Source organism: Thalassophryne amazonica, chromosome 5 (assembly GCF_902500255.1).
Source record: "Thalassophryne amazonica chromosome 5, fThaAma1.1, whole genome shotgun sequence".
Taxonomy (NCBI): Eukaryota; Metazoa; Chordata; class Actinopteri; order Batrachoidiformes; family Batrachoididae; genus Thalassophryne; species Thalassophryne amazonica.
In genome coordinates this window covers 97,474,003-97,490,015 of record NC_047107.1, presented here as the reverse complement: position 1 = coordinate 97,490,015, position 16,013 = coordinate 97,474,003, and the positions used below count along the sequence as shown (strand labels likewise).

At 45.8% G+C, this 16,013-nt stretch overlaps 1 protein-coding gene across 1 annotated transcript in view; it reads left to right on the top strand.

Annotated features, from left to right (window-relative positions):
* The window catches only part of LOC117511007 (serine/threonine-protein phosphatase with EF-hands 2), a 94,809-nt gene extending 79,032 nt beyond the window's left edge, over positions 1–15,777 (top strand). The window contains exon 16 of the mRNA XM_034170940.1: positions 15,037–15,777. Coding sequence (XP_034026831.1) covers positions 15,037–15,335 — 299 coding nt within the window. The 3' untranslated portion in view covers positions 15,336–15,777. The remainder of the gene's footprint in view (positions 1–15,036) is intronic.
* The last annotated feature ends 236 nt before the right edge of the window (positions 15,778–16,013 follow it).

The following is a 16,013-nucleotide window of genomic DNA, read 5'->3' as shown; positions in this document are numbered from 1 at the left end:
ACGGGATTTAGATGGGCTTATCGATCTCGTTATACGGTTAGACAATCGGTTGGAGGAACGCCGTCGGGAGCGAGGCGAAGGACATGGCCAGATACGCGCCGCCCCTCTCCCTTCCGGTTTCGAAAAGGGGCCGCCCTCCCCACGCTCCACAGCCGCAGCGCTCTGTGGGGCAACAGCTCCCCCTGCTGACGTTGTTAGGGAAACGCACAGGGCCAAAATGAGCAGGCTGATCCGCGGGGAGTGTTTTCTCTGCAGCTCAAAAGAGCACACACAGAAAAACTGCCCCAAACGGCCACAACAACAACCGCCCTCAGAGAGCTAAGGGGGTGTCAAAACATTCACGTGAGACACACACAGATTGCCACACGACTCCCAGTTACAATCCTGAGCGGGGATTTAACCCTTCAAGCCCCAGCACTGGTGGAACACGGGGTCAGAAGGGAATTTGCTAGACAGCAGATGGGCAAGGGAGGTAGGGCTCCCTCTGGTGGCGCTTCCTTCGCCATTGCAGGTTCGGGCACTAGATGGCACCCTCCTCCCTTTAATCACACACAAGACACAACCAGTAACTCTGGTGGTGTCTGGAAACCATCGGGAGGAGATTGAGTTTTTTGTAACTCCTTCTACCTCCCGCGTGATTTTGGGCTTCCCATGGATGTTGAAGCACAATCCCCGGATTGATTGGCCATCTGGGGTGGTGGTTCAGTGGAGCGAAACCTGCCATTGGGTGTGTTTAGGATCCTCGGTTCCTCCCGGTTTACAGGCTAAGGAGGAGGTCAAAGTCCCTCCCAATCTGACGGCAGTGCCGGTTGAGTACCACGATCTTGCTGACGTCTTCAGCAAGGATCTGGCACTCACCCTTCCCCCGCACCGTCCATACGATTGTGCCATTGATTTGGTTGCAGGCGTTGAGTTCCCGTCCAGCAGGCTGTACAACCTCTCACAACCTGAGCGCGAATCAATGGAGACCTACATCCGGGACTCATTAGCTGCCGGGCTGATCCGGAACTCCACCTCCCCGATGGGGGCAGGTTTCTTTTTTGTGGGCAAGAAAGATGGCGGACTCCGTCCATGCATTGATTACAGGGGGCTGAATGAGATTACGGTTCGCAATCGATACCCGTTGCCATTGTTGGATTCCGTGTTCACCCCCCTGCATGGAGCCAAAATCTTTACTAAGCTGGAGCTTAGAAATGCGTATCACCTGGTTCGGATCCGGAAGGGAGACGAATGGAAGACGGCATTTAACACCCCGTTAGGTCACTTTGAGTACCTGGTCATGCCGTTTGGCCTCACCAACGCCCCCGCGACGTTCCAAGCCTTGGTTAACGACGTCTTGCGGGACTTCCTGCACCGATTCGTCTTCGTATATCTGGACGATATTCTCATCTTTTCTCCGGATCCTGAGACCCATGTCCAGCATGTACGTCAGGTCCTGCAGCGGTTGTTAGAGAACCGACTGTTTGTGAAGGGCGAGAAGTGCGAGTTTCACCGCACGTCTTTGTCCTTCCTGGGGTTTATCATCTCCTCTAACTCCATCGCCCCTGATCCGGCCAAGGTTGCGGCGGTGAGAGATTGGCCCCAACCAACAAGCCGTAGGAAGCTGCAACAGTTCCTCGGCTTCGCTAATTTCTATAGGAGGTTCATTAAGGGCTACAGTCAGGTAGTTAGCCCCCTGACAGCCCTGACCTCCCCAAAAGTCCTTTTCACCTGGTCGGATCGGTGCGAAGCCGCGTTCAAGGAGTTGAAACGCCGGTTCTCGACTGCACCAGTTCTGGTGCAGCCCGATCCAAGTCGCCAGTTTATAGTCGAAGTGGACGCCTCTGACTCAGGGATAGGAGCTGTGCTGTCCCAGAGCGGAGAGACCGATAAGGTTCTTCACCCGTGTGCCTACTTTTCACGCAGGTTGACCCCGGCTGAACGGAACTATGACGTCGGCAATCGAGAACTCCTTGCGGTGAAAGAGGCTCTTGAGGAGTGGAGACACCTGTTGGAGGGAGCGTCTGTGCCGTTCACGGTTTTCACTGACCATCGGAACCTGGAGTATATCAGGACCGCCAAGTGGCTGAACCCCAGGCAAGCCCGCTGGTCACTGTTCTTCAGGCGTTTTGACTTCCGGATCACCTATCGCCCCGGGACCAAGAAGCAGAGGTCGGATGCCTTGTCCCAGGTACACGAAGAGGAGGTCAAAACTGCACTGTCGGATCCACCGGAGCCCATCCTGCCTGAGTCCACTATCGTGGCCACCCTCACCTGGGACGTGGAGAAGATCGTCCGGGAGGCCCTGGCACGGAGCCCGGACCCAGGAACATGTCCGAAGAACCGTTTATACGTCCCACCAGAGGCCAGAGCTGCAGTCTTGGACTTCTGTCACGGTTCCAAGCTCTCCTGTCATCCAGGGGTGCGAAGGACCGTGGCAGTTGTCCGGCAGCGCTTCTGGTGGACGTCTATGGAGGCCGACGTCCGGGAGTATATCCAGGCCTGCACCACCTGTGCCAGGGGCAAGGCAGACCATAAAAGGTCCCAAGGACTTCTCCAGCCGTTACCGGTGCCTCATCGCCCCTGGTCCCACATCGGCCTGGATTTCGTCACGGGCCTCCCGCCGTCCCAGGGCAACACCACCATCTTCACGATAGTGGACCGATTCTCCAAGGTGGCCCACTTCGTGGCCCTCCCGAAGCTCCCAACAGCCCAGGAGACAGCAGACCTCCTGGTCCACCACGTCGTCCGTCTGCATGGGATACCCACCGACATCGTCTCTGACCGTGGTCCCCAGTTCTCCTCACATGTCTGGAGGAGCTTCTGCAGGGAACTGGGGGCCACCATGAGCCTCTCGTCCGGGTACCATCCACAGACGAACGGACAGGCAGAGCGGGCCAACCAGGAACTGGAACAGACCCTCCTCTGCGTAACATCCGCGCACCCGACGGCCTGGAGTAACCATCTGGCCTGGATCGAGTATGCGCATAACAGCCAGGTGTCTTCTGCCACCGGCCTTTCCCCATTTGAGGTGTGTTTGGGGTACCAGCCCCCATTATTTCCTGTGGTGGAGGGAGAGGTCGGTGTGCCCTCGGTCCGGGCCCATCTTCGGAGGTGCCATCGGTGTGGCGCACCGCCCGTTCTGCCTTGTTGAAAGCCCGGACGAGGGCCAAGACCCATGCAGACCGCCGGCGGTCCCCGGCCGTACATACCAGCCCGGGCAGGAGGTGTGGTTGTCAACGAAGGACATCCCCCTGCAAGTACAGTCTCCTAAATTGATGGACAGGTTCATTGGCCCCTTTCGTATCCTCAAAGTCCTCAGCCCTGCCGCAGTGAAGCTCCAGCTCCCAGCTTCACTGCGGATCCACCCGGTCTTCCATGTTTCCAGGATCAAACCTCACCACACCTCACCCCTCTGTGCTCCCGGTCCGGCGCCGCCTCCTGCCCGGATCATTGACGGGGAGCCGGCTTGGACAGTGCGCCGGCTCCTGGACGTCCGTCGAATGGGCCGGGGGTTCCAATATCTGGTGGACTGGGAAGGGTAGGACCCGAAGAACGCTCCTGGGTGAAGAGGAGCTTCATCCTGGATCCGGCCCTCCTGGCCGACTTCTACCGCCGACACCCCGACAAACCTGGTCGGGCGCCAGGAGGCGCCCGTTGAGGGGGGGGTCCTGTTGTGTGGGCCGCCAGAAGAGGAGGTACTGCTGGCCCACCACCAGAGGGCGCCCTGCCTGAAGTGCGGGCTTCAGGCACAAGAGGGCGCTGCCGCCACGGACACAGCCGGGAGTGACAGCTGTTACTCATTACTTCCTGACAGCTGTCACTCATTCTTCATCATCTCACTCCATAAAACCCAGACGTCATCTCCACCTCATCGCCGAGATATCATACTTCATTGGAGGTAATATCCTCAGCCATTTGTGTTTATCTATATCTGTATATTGTGAGTGTTTGCAGGAGTACCGGTCCCTCTTTCTGTGGAGGCTGAGTGAGTGCAGGACGGCACTCTTTTCCCCTGAGGAATCACTGCGGTACTCTGCAGCATATTGAGTGAGAGGTGGAGGTGGCATTCCCACCGTTGTTGTTATTGGGTGTACACACACCCACACTTGACTGTCCTTGTTCTCACCAGCAGTACCAGATCCGACAGTCGGGGACGGTGATCACCTGGGAATTCGGGACTTGGCGGCTCCAGTATTCACCAGGTTCTGTGGCGGCGGAAATCGTGTGGTTCCGGCTCTTCTCAGGACAGACGTCTTCTATCCTCGAGCCTGCCCACACGTCACCTTTGTGGATTGACTGTAATTATATTCTGAGATTGTCTGTATATTCGTTGTGCACATTTCACAACATTAAATTGTTACTTTTTGGCTCATCTATTGGCCGTTCATTTGCGCCCCCTGTTGTGGGTCCGTGTCACTACACTTTCACAACAGCACTTCTATGTTTGAACATGTTGCCCCCTGCTGTAAGCTCTTGTTGACAACACGGCTTATAGCACAAAAACAAGCTGAGAGCAGCCACAAAGCCAGCTTTCTACCAATCACAATGCTCTGGTCAGGCAGAGGTCTTGGAAAATAAAGTCATACTGACGTATGGTTTGGTGTGAATACTGATAGAATAACTCCATTAATGTCAATTCTGTCATTTGTACAAAGTTAAAATACAACATATATCTTTTAATATTGAATAATGCACTAATTCTGAGGTTTTGTAACAAACACAGACAGATCGCAAAGGATTCTGGGTAAAAGTGCCTCTGCTAAACACTGATTAGTTCAGTCATTATGTAAACCAATACGTTAATGTGACGTGTGTCGTGTGTTGGTGTTTACAGATAAATGTGCTTTTGTAAAATATTCCATTTTTATTTGTAAAAACAAGCATTTTTATGGAGCCCTGGAAGTGTCATCACAAAATGTTTTGCATGTGAAGAGAATGTGCACGTTTTATTAGTGCCGTGCGCACGTTTGATGATGCTGTAAAACGTGCACTCAATATTGTCTCTTGACACATAAATGTTTTTTTTGGACCGAGTTTCAGGCTAGTCGTGCGTCCTGCATCGTGTAGTGTACATGGAGTAACAAACTGCGTTTAACATCTCACGACCACCTCCTGATCACCGATCGTATGGTCGAATGAAAATCAAACCTGTTTGATATTATTCTGGTCGACCGTCGTGAGGGTATCCTGCTGCTGAAGAGCTACAAACATCCAACCACTCGCACTCTGCATGTGCAAACACCGCAGACCTGTCTTGTAATGTTTTTTTTTGTCGTTTTGTTTTGCTTTTACAAACTTTGATGTCTCCCATCGAGAGCTTTTGTAAATTAAGTTTGAAAAAAACTTAACTTGTGATTAAAAATATCATACAGTGTCTGCTCAGCTTCAGGACGAATACTGCCATGAACTGCCATGAACACTACTGGCCAGTAGATGGCAGTGGAGGCCTTGAAAACTTGCCAAAACAAAATTCCAGATAATCCGTGTTTGTTACATTTAAGATGCGTGGAATTTAACAAACGCAAATACAATAATGTCTATAAACCCAGAGAATATATTCCCAAGAGTTTTAGGCACTAGAGTTTAATGTTGTTGTCCGTGGAGCCTGAACAGAGTGTCTGAAATGCATTTGTCCTGTCGTGAATGTACTGAAATTACCATATCCTATCCATAATGCACTGCTGGGCACAGCATGTGCTCACTAAAACCTTAAAAATTAGCACATTACTTTAAAACTAAAACATATATCTGATATTTTCACTTTATAAAACTTCAGACATTACAGTAATTTTAAATAACTTGTCCAAAACTAATTTGGTTAAAATTTCAACCATAAGTTAAAAATGTATGCCTCTGGATGACTTGGGTGATATTGCCAGTATATCAGTATGGTGTTGAAGGAATTTTTTTTTTTTTTTTTTTTTTTGTGACCAGTTTTCTTTTGTCTACAGAGGATAGAGTGGTTTCTTGTGGTTTCTGCAGCTCTCTTCTGTTTGCAGAGAGTAAAACTATCTGTTAGGAAACTTTTAACGGGTAGGTACTCAACTGATTTTAAATTTTAAAAATGTTTGCCGCTGTTCAGCTTTGTTTACTACATTATTGGTCTAAAAGTTATTGGACAAAAATTTATCAGAAGATAATTAGTCCAATAATGGTTTTTAAAGTTATCTAAAAAGATAATCTGATAATGAAAACATTATCTTCGATAATTATCTGTTATCAGATTATTGGAACTGTGTCCACTGCTATATATAACATACAGGAGTAGGTATTAAAACCTAAATATTGATACATGAGAAGATTTGGTCATGGTCATGGTATTTTATTATAGAAACAGAAGCTATGATGTAGTGTGTATTGTTATCTATCTGAAGTAACTCTGCTAGCATACTACAGGAAAATAAAAAGCACAATCCATATGCCACCAAATGGAAACCCAAGAACCAAGGCATGTTGATATCCCCAAAAAGAACGCATAAACTGATGAATCACCAAAAATCTACACCATGTAAAACAAAACTGTAAATAACGAAAACAAGCTAGATCTAGTCAGAAGAGCCAAACCAGCTGTCAATAAGCCAACTGTACCCAGTAAAACATGATTTGGAAAGGCACACACCTGTCTACATATAAGGTCCCACAGTTGACAGTGCATGTCAGAGCACAAACCAAGCATGAAGTCAAAGGAATTGTCTGTACACCTCAGAGACAGGATTTTCTCAAGTCACAAATCTGGGGAAGGGTACAGAAACATTTCTTCTGCTTTGAAAGTCCAAATAAGCACAGTGGAAGAAGTTCGGATCCACCAGGACTCTTCCTAGAGCTGGCTGCCCGTCTAAACTGAGCGATTGGGGGAGAAGCGCCAATTACACAGTAGTCACTCTGTCAGAGCTCCAGCATTCCTTTGTGGAGAGAGGAGAACTTTCTATAAGGACAACCATCTCTGCAGCAATCAACCAATCAGGCCCGTATGGTAGAGTGGCCAGACAGAAGCCACTCCTTAGTAAAAGGCACATGGCAGCCCACCTAGAGTTTGCCAAAAGGTACTTGAAGGACTCTCAGACCATAAGAAATAAAATTCTCTGGTCTGATGAGACAAAGATTGAACTTTTGGCATGAATGCCAGGTGTCATGTTTGGCAGAAACCAGACACCATCCCTACAGTGAAGCATGGTGGTGGCAGCATCATGCTGTGGGAATGTTTTTCAGTGGCAGGAACTGGGAGATTAGACAGGATTGAGGGAAAGATGAATCCAGCAATGTACAGAGACATGCTGGATGAAAACCTGCTCCACAGTGCTCTTGACCTCAGATTGGGGCAACGGTTCATCTTTCAGCAGGACTTTGACCCTATACAGCCAAGATATCAAAGGAGTGGCTTCAGGACAACTCTGTGAATGTCCTTGAGTGGTCCAGCCAGAACCCAGACCTGAATCAATCAATCAATTTTTTTATATAGCACCAAATCACAACAAACAGTTGCCCCAAGGCGCTTTATATTGTAAGGCAAGGCCATACAATAATTATGTAAAACCCCAACAGTCAAAATGACCCCCTGTGAGCAAGCACTTGGCTACAGTGGGAAGGAAAAACTCCCTTTTAACAGGAAGAAACCTCCAGCAGAACCAGGCTCAGGGAGGGGCAGTCCTCTGCTGGGACTGGTTGGGGCTGAGGGAGAGAACCAGGAAAAAGACATGCTGTGGAGGGGAGCAGAGATCGATCACTAATGATTAAATGCAGAGTGGTGCATACAGAGCAAAAAGAGCTGATTGAACATCTCTGGAGAGATCTGAAAATGTCTGTGCACCGACCCTCCCCATCCAACCTGATGGAGCTTGAGAGGTGCTGCAAAGAGGAATGGACAAAACTGCCCAAAGATAGGTGCACCATACTGTGGCATCATATTCAAGAAGACTTGAGGCTGTAATTACTGCCAAAGGTGCATCAACAAAGTATTGAGCAAAGGATGTGAATACTTAGGTATGTGTGACTAATTAGTTTTTTTTTTTAATTTTTCATAAATTTGCAAAAAAAAAAAAAAAAAAAAAAAAAGCTTTTCTTGTTATCATGGGGTCTTGTGAGCAGAATTTTGATGGGGGGGATTTACTTCATTTTGGAATAAGGCTGTAGCAAAAAATGTGTAAAAAGTGAAGCACTGTGAATATTTTCTGGATGCTTTACACCACAAACATACTTTGCAGTCAGTGAATGTCGTATAAAGGGAGATGAAACTGCCCTGAACATGAATGTAATCAAGAAATGAAACAAATAACACGGAAAATTCACAACTGTAATAACTCTGGTTTTTGTCATACTTTATTGCTGTTTTTTAAGCACCAGCTGTGATAAGATAAGCGGGAAGATTATGTTTTTAGAGAGGATCTCTCTCTCATCTCATCTTCAACCGCTTTTCCGGGTTCGGGTTGCGGGGGCAACGGCTCCAGCAGGGGACCCCAGATTTCCCTTTCCCATGCCACATTGACCACCTCTGACTGGGGGATCCCGAGGCGTTCCCAGGCCAGTGTGGAGATATAATCTGTCCACCTAGTCCTGGGTCTTCCCCTTCCAGCTCTGCCACTACTATAGAGAGCACTCCGTCTGATGCAAGAGTTCCTTTGATACACACACACACACACACACACACACACACACACACACACACACACACACACACACACACACACACACACACACACACACACACACACACACACACACAAACCAAATGCATTAATGACACACTCCAACCTTATAACAGACAAAGTAAAATCACTTCAACTGCATCACAGTACACAGATATATTGATCAATGGTTAAATGGTTTACATGTATGCCTCATGCATGGTGGTGAGTAGACACTCCACAGTAGAGTAACAGGTGTTAAAGAACGCAATATTCCCATAGATGTTCCCATAGATGCAGTAGTTATGACAACATCCAGATTTATGTGTCTTTTATAGGTCATTCTGTGCATGTGTAAGCTTTCTTACCCTATCTGCATAGATCTGTTTACACACTTGCCCCATGCCCACAACATGCCCCTGAAAAATCTGGACTCTTTGCACCCAGAGCTTACCCTAAGAAATACAACCCCTGGCAAAAATTATGGAATCACCGGCCTCGGAGGATGTTCATTCAGTTGTTTAATTTTGTAGAAAAAAAGCAGATCACAGACATGACACAAAACTAAAGTCATTTCAAATGGCAACTTTCTGGCTTTAAGAAACACTATAAGAAATCAAGAAAAAAAATTGTGGCAGTCAGTAACGGTTACTTTTTTAGACCAAGCAGAGGGAAAAAATATGGACTCACTCAATTCTGAGGAAAAAATTATGGAATCACCCTGTACATTTTCATCCCCAAAACTAACACCTGCATCAAATCACATCTGCTCGTTAGTCTGCATCTAAAAAGGAGTGATGACACCTTGGAGAGCTGTTGCACCAAGTGGACTGACATGAATCATGGCTCCAACACAAGAGATGTCAATTGAAACAAAGGAGAGGATTATCAAACTCTTAAAAGAGGGTAAATCATCATGCAATGTTGCAAAAGATATTGGTTGTTCACAGTCAGCTGTGTCTAACTCTGGACCAAATACAAACAACATGGGAAGGTTGTTAAAGGCAAACAAGGAAGACATCAAAGCATCAAGACAGAAAACTTAAAGCAATATGTCTCAAAAATCGAAAATGCACAACAAAACAAATGAGGAACAAATGGGAGGAAACTGGAGTCAACGTCTGTGACCAAACTGTAAGAAACCACCTAAAGGAAATGGGATTTACATACAGAAAAGCTAAACGAAAGCCATCATTAACACCTAAACAGAAAAAAAACAAGGTTACAATGGGCTAAGGAAAAGCAATCGTGGACTGTGGATGACTGGATGAAAGTCATATTCAGTGATGAATCTCAAATCTGCATTGGGCAAGGTGATGATGCTGGAACTTTTGTTTGGTGCCGTTCCAATGAGATTTCTAAAGATGACTGCCTGAAGAGAACATGTAAATTTCCACAGTCATTGATGATATGGGGCTGCATGTCAGGTAAAGGCACTGGGGAGATGGCTGTCATTACACCATCAATAAATGCACAAGTTTACGTTGATATTTTGGACACTTTTCTTATCCCAATTGAAAGGATGTTTGGGGATGATGAAATCATTTTTCAAGATAATGCATCTTGAAATAGAGCAAAAACTGTGAAAACATTCCTTGCAAAAAGACACATAGGGTCAATGTCATGGCCTGCAAATAGTCCGGATTGTAATCCAATTAAAAATCTTTGGTGGAAGTTGAAGAAAATGGTCCAACCTGCATAGCTCATCTGGCAACAGCAATCAGAGAAAGTTTGAGCCAGATTGATGAAGAGTACTGTTTGTCACTCATTACGTCCATGCTCAGAGACTACAAGCTGTTATAAAAGCCAGAGGTGGTGCAATAAAATACTAGTGATGTGTTGGAGCGTTCTTTTGTTTTTCATGATTCCATAATTTTTTCCTCAGAATTGAGTGAGTCCATATTTTTTTCCCTCTGCTTGGTCTAAAAAAGTAACCGTTACTGACTGCCACAATTTTTTTTCCTGATTTCTTATAGTGTTTCTTAAAGCCAGAAAGTTGCCATTTGAAATGACTTTAGTTTTGTGTCATGTCTGTGATCTGCTTTTTTTCTACAAAATTAAACAACTGAATGAACATCCTCCGAGGCCGGTGATTCCATAATTTTTGCCAGGGGTTGTATGAATGTGGCTCTGCAGACTGTCTGATTAATGGTGTTTAAGTCAGTTTGATGCATGTAACCAATTAATCACTGTAGCAATGGAAATGGGACTTACATACAGAAAAGCTAAACGAAAGCCATCATTAACACCTAAACAAAAAAACAAGGTTACAATGGGCTAAGGAAAAGCAATCGTTGACTGTGGATGACTGGATGAAAGTCATATTCAGTAATGAATCTCGAATCTGCATTAGGCAAGGTGATGATGCTGGAACTTTTGTTTGGTGCCATTCCAATGAGATTTATAAAGATGACTGCCTGAAGAGAACATGTAAATTTCCACAGTCATTGATGATATGGGGCTGCATGTCAGGTAAAGGCACTGGGGAGATGGCTGTCATTACAAGGTCTATTAGAAAAGTATCTGACCTTATTATTTTTTTCAAAAACCATAGGGATTTCAATCACGTGTGATTGCGTCAGACAAGCTTGAACCCTTGTGCGCATGCGTGAGTTTTTCCACGCCTGTCCGTTGCGTCATTCGCCTGTGAGCAGGCTTTGAGTGAGGAGTGGTCCAGCCCACTAGGCGGATTTTCATTGTCAGGAAATGGCGGAATGATTTGGGCTTTTTTTCCCTCAGAATTTTTTCAGAAACTGTTAGAGACTGGGAGCTGGAAACCTTTAGAAAAATTTATCTGGCTTTCTGTGAAAATGTTACGGGCTTGGTAGAGAATAAGGAGTGTTACTGTCGCTTTAAGGACGGCCCCCAGCGGCTGTGGGGCGTGCCGCGCTCCGAAGCCGCCATCGACAGGCTGAACGACCATTTCATTTCTAAACGGATGGCTGTCTGGATCCGTGACCATCGTGTTTCATTTCTCTGGTTATCACAAGAGCTGGACATCAACCATTTTTTGGCAGATTTCACTTTTAACAAGCGATTTTGTCATGGAAAGCCGAAATGGCTTTGCGCGTCACGATGGATTCGCTACTGGAGCGAGACAAAACCACCTCCGTTTTGGTCTCACAGGACAGCTTTGAGATGGCGTTCAGACAGCTGTTGGTGGTTTTTCCATCGAGTGATTATCCGAGAAATTGTGGATGTGCCTGGACATGCCAGAACATGTCCCATGAGGCTTCATCACGGCGTTGCTGTGCGCAATGCTGTACCGCCGCGACGCGTGGAATTCCTCCCCACGTCTGTCTCAATGTGCCGAAAAAGTGCTGATGTCCACGTCTTTTCACAATTCCTGTGCTAGTCAGACGATGTCCCGGATAAAACACAGCGTTCAGTTTGGAAATGAACGGCACATTCCACTGTTACAGGAGTTTTTGTCATGGAAAGAGGAGCGAAGGCTTCAAGGGGCTGGACCACTCCTCACTCAAAGCCTGCTCACAGGCGAATGACGCAACCAACAGGCGTCGAAAAACTCACGCATGCGCACGAGGGTTCAAGCTTGTCTGACGCAATCACACGTGATTCAAATCCATATGTTTTTTGAAAAAAATAATAAGGTCCGATACTTTTCTAATAGACCTCGTACATCATCAATAAATGCACAAGTTTACGTTGATATTTTGGACACTTTTCTTATCCCATCAATTGAAAGAATATTTGGGGATGATGAAATCATTTTTCAAGATGATAATGCATCTTGCCATAGAGCAAAAACTGTGAAAACATTCCTTGCAAAAAGACACATAGGGTCAATGTCATGGCCTGCAAATAGTCCGGATCTTAATCCAATTGAAAATCTTTGGTGGAAGTTGAAGAAAATGGTCCATGACAAGGCTCCAACCTGCAAAGCTGATCTGGCAACAGCAATCAGAGAAAGTTGGAGCCAGATTGATGAAGAGTATTGTTTGTCACTCATTAAGTCCATGCCTCAGAGACTGCAAGCTGTTATAAAAGCCAGAGGTGGTGCAACAAAATACTAGTGATGTGTTGGAGCGTTCTTTTGTTTTTCATGATTCCATAATTTTTTCCTCAGAATTGAGTGATTCCATTTTTTTTTTTTCCCTCTGCTTGGTCTAAAAAAGTAACTGTTACTGACTGCCACAATTTTTTTTTCCTGATTTCTTATAGTGTTTCTTAAGCCAGAAAGTTGCCATTTGAAATGACTTTAGTTTTGTGTCATGTCTGTGATCTGCTTTTTTTCTACAAAATTAAACAACTGAATGAACATCCTCCGAGGCCGGTGATTCCATAATTTTTGTCAAGGGGTTGTATAAGCCTTCTAGAAAGCAATGTGTACTCAGCTGTGCCTCAAATAAATTTGTGCCATGCATTTCCATGCATTTTAGCCAATAAAACTTCAACTTTAACTTAAAGTTCTCTCTAATCTAATTTAATCTTGTATTTTGAATGTTCTCATGATGGTAACTTTTTGAACACTGGAAAATAATGGACAACATGATGAAGCTAAGGGCCCCTTCACACATAACACGAAAGATGCAGAAACTGGAAGAAAATCCGTGAACCAGAAATGAAATGGGGAATCACAAAACATTCCACCTGCTGTCGGGAGGGACACAACGTCAAACAGGTGTGCACGATACCACGACGACGGTTCCGCGCATGCGTGTTCGTGTGCACAAAAATCAGTGCGAGCACATGGAAAGTCACACACACAGCAGCGGAGCAAAAAATGAATAAAACACCACAATTTTTAATATTTATAATTCCTGTTATAAAGAGCGGATCAAGCCTCCGCCTAGATGTACACCAGGAAGTAATGATATGAAGTGGATTACTGTTTATGTTTTATATTAATTACCTGATGCGCTTGAGCCGGCTGGCTCCCGTGTCGTGAAGACACTTGCGTCGTGAACACATCAGCCAGCATGGTGTGTCCAGTGCAGTGATCCGCTGCAAATGTGATATATGTTTTAATTATTACAATGTGGGGAAATCCCACAGTGACACGTGCCTCACGGGGGCGTTCTGTGGGGTGATTTTCTGCATGGCACGATATTTACCAGCCTTGTGCGCTCACGCGCCGGTCAGCTGAAGCAATATATTTTAATTTATTTCCAAGTGACGACAGCATGCCGATATCTGCGTCTCACAGTACAGTTATGTGAGGTCGCATCCTACAAGCCACTACAGGTGTTCCCCAGCTGTGAGTTGAGAGCACAGATATGTGAGCAGCTGCATGTCACGGGGGACATGCCTACCTCTGTCAGCAGACCCGGAAGCTCACAGAAAAAAATGCTCACTCTCTGTACCTTCATTCTGTGATTTTTATTCTATGTAGGTATTATTATGTGTTTGTCCTGCATCTGTCTGATGTCTGTGTTTTTAATGTAACACGTTGCGTGCACTGAGCCGTCATTTCCAGCTGTCAGGGAGTCACTGGCCAGCAATCAGCTGACAGGCACTTTTCCGTGCTGTGTGCGCTCAGGTGTGGTGGGCCGGTCTCCATGTAAACATGTTTGTACATACATATCAGCATTTCATGCAAGTGTGCTCCCCCTGCACACCACATGTAATGCGGGGTGGGGGGAGCAAAAGACACGTACACCATGTGTTGGGGGGGTTCAACAGACACGCACGCCACATGTGTTGCAGGGGGGAGCAGTGCAACACGCGCACACGTGTGATACACACGCAGGCCACTTGTGTTGAGGGGAGAGCTGACATGTATGTTGCTAGGTTACGCCACAATCATGGGGCACTTTGACACTTTTCACAGACAGGTTGAACGTGGTCGCCTGTTGTCTACTCTCGTACCAGGAGCACAAATAGCCCCGCCTTTTCTAAGTGTCCAGCCAGCAGTTTTGGATGTTCACGTGTGTCACCTGGAATTTGGCCGACATCTGCCACAAGAGGGATCGATTGGGCTGTCACAGGGCACTCGCTGTCTTTTGGCCACTGGTGTGCGTGAACAGTTGCAGCGACAGGTGTGCGAGGCATTAGAGATTTTTTCACAAGTAGTATGCAATTCCTCCTTCGTGCGTGAGTCGGCTTCAATCATGTTATGTGTGAAGGGGCCCTAACATCTACCATTAAACATCTAGTGTTAATCTGTTTGCAGCAAGTAAACAAATATGCACCAATCCTCTCAGTTAAAATGAGGATTAACCCACTGATCTACTGGTCTCTTCATTCCATGACCTCGCCTGACACAAACACATGTGCCTCCTCCATGTATCCCTCTGTTTACTCCTTTTTCTCCAACAACTTTGTCTCCTTCTTCAACCACACTACCTCAGTTTCTCAACCTGACCCATCCATCCTACAGTATTATCATTTTTCTTCCCCCTTACCCTGTAAACATTTTGCATCACACCATCTCTTTTCTGTCTTTGACCTTTAACCCCCCGCCCCTCCCCAGGCTTCATCACCATTGAGGACTTCCTGCAGACATGGAAGTTGCTGAGCGTCTACCTAAAGATGGAGATCACAGACGAGTCTATCTCTGACCTGGCCGTCACCATTGACAGCAACCACGATGGCAGCATCGATATTGACGAGTTTATGGAGGCTTTCCGTCTCACCGACCAGAAGAGTCACTTGGAGCGAGGCCGCAGCATGTTCATGGGAACAGCTGTTGACCTCCCCAAACGGGAGGGACCAGACCTCTGCAATTTCAACACAGAGGAAAACAGTGAATCACAGCTTAACAGGGAGTGACATCCTCACTTGGAAGAAGGAGATGAAACAAACCAAAGCTGCTTTAATGACGCACATGAAGACGTTGGATGCTGCACGTGGATCACGCGGGATTACGAAGAAGTCAGAGTTCAGGGTATTAGACATCAAATGTCTATTTCACATGGACTGAGGACTATAAGTCACACTGACAAAATAATGTATTCGAGTAAGTTATTAATAAATATATTAAAAAATACAAATAAAAAATGATGTAAATTTAAATGACAAAAACTAAAATACATGTGAATGAAAAAATAATGAAGTGATTTGAATAATTCTCACCTGATTTGATTAAACAGTGGTGATCTGATGAAAACAGACATTTAAAAAAAATACTTTTCCTTCTTCTCTGTGCTGGCAACAGTGTAGAGTTTGGACAGCAAAAACATGGGTAGGTGGATTAGTATATCCAGCCAGTTTATGTGAGCAAATAAATCAATCAATCAATCAATAAATATTTTTAAAAAGCTATTATCTTGTAACTCACCAATTAAATAAATAAAGATAAAATGATTTGTTGGTAGTTAAATTTGATGCACTAGATTAATTTTTTTGAAACAACTTGTTTTACTTATTTAAAAAAATACTACAGGCCAGTCTTTAACCTGCTGACTGGACTGTGGAAAATAGTTGTGGTTGGGCGAGTGGCTTACCACT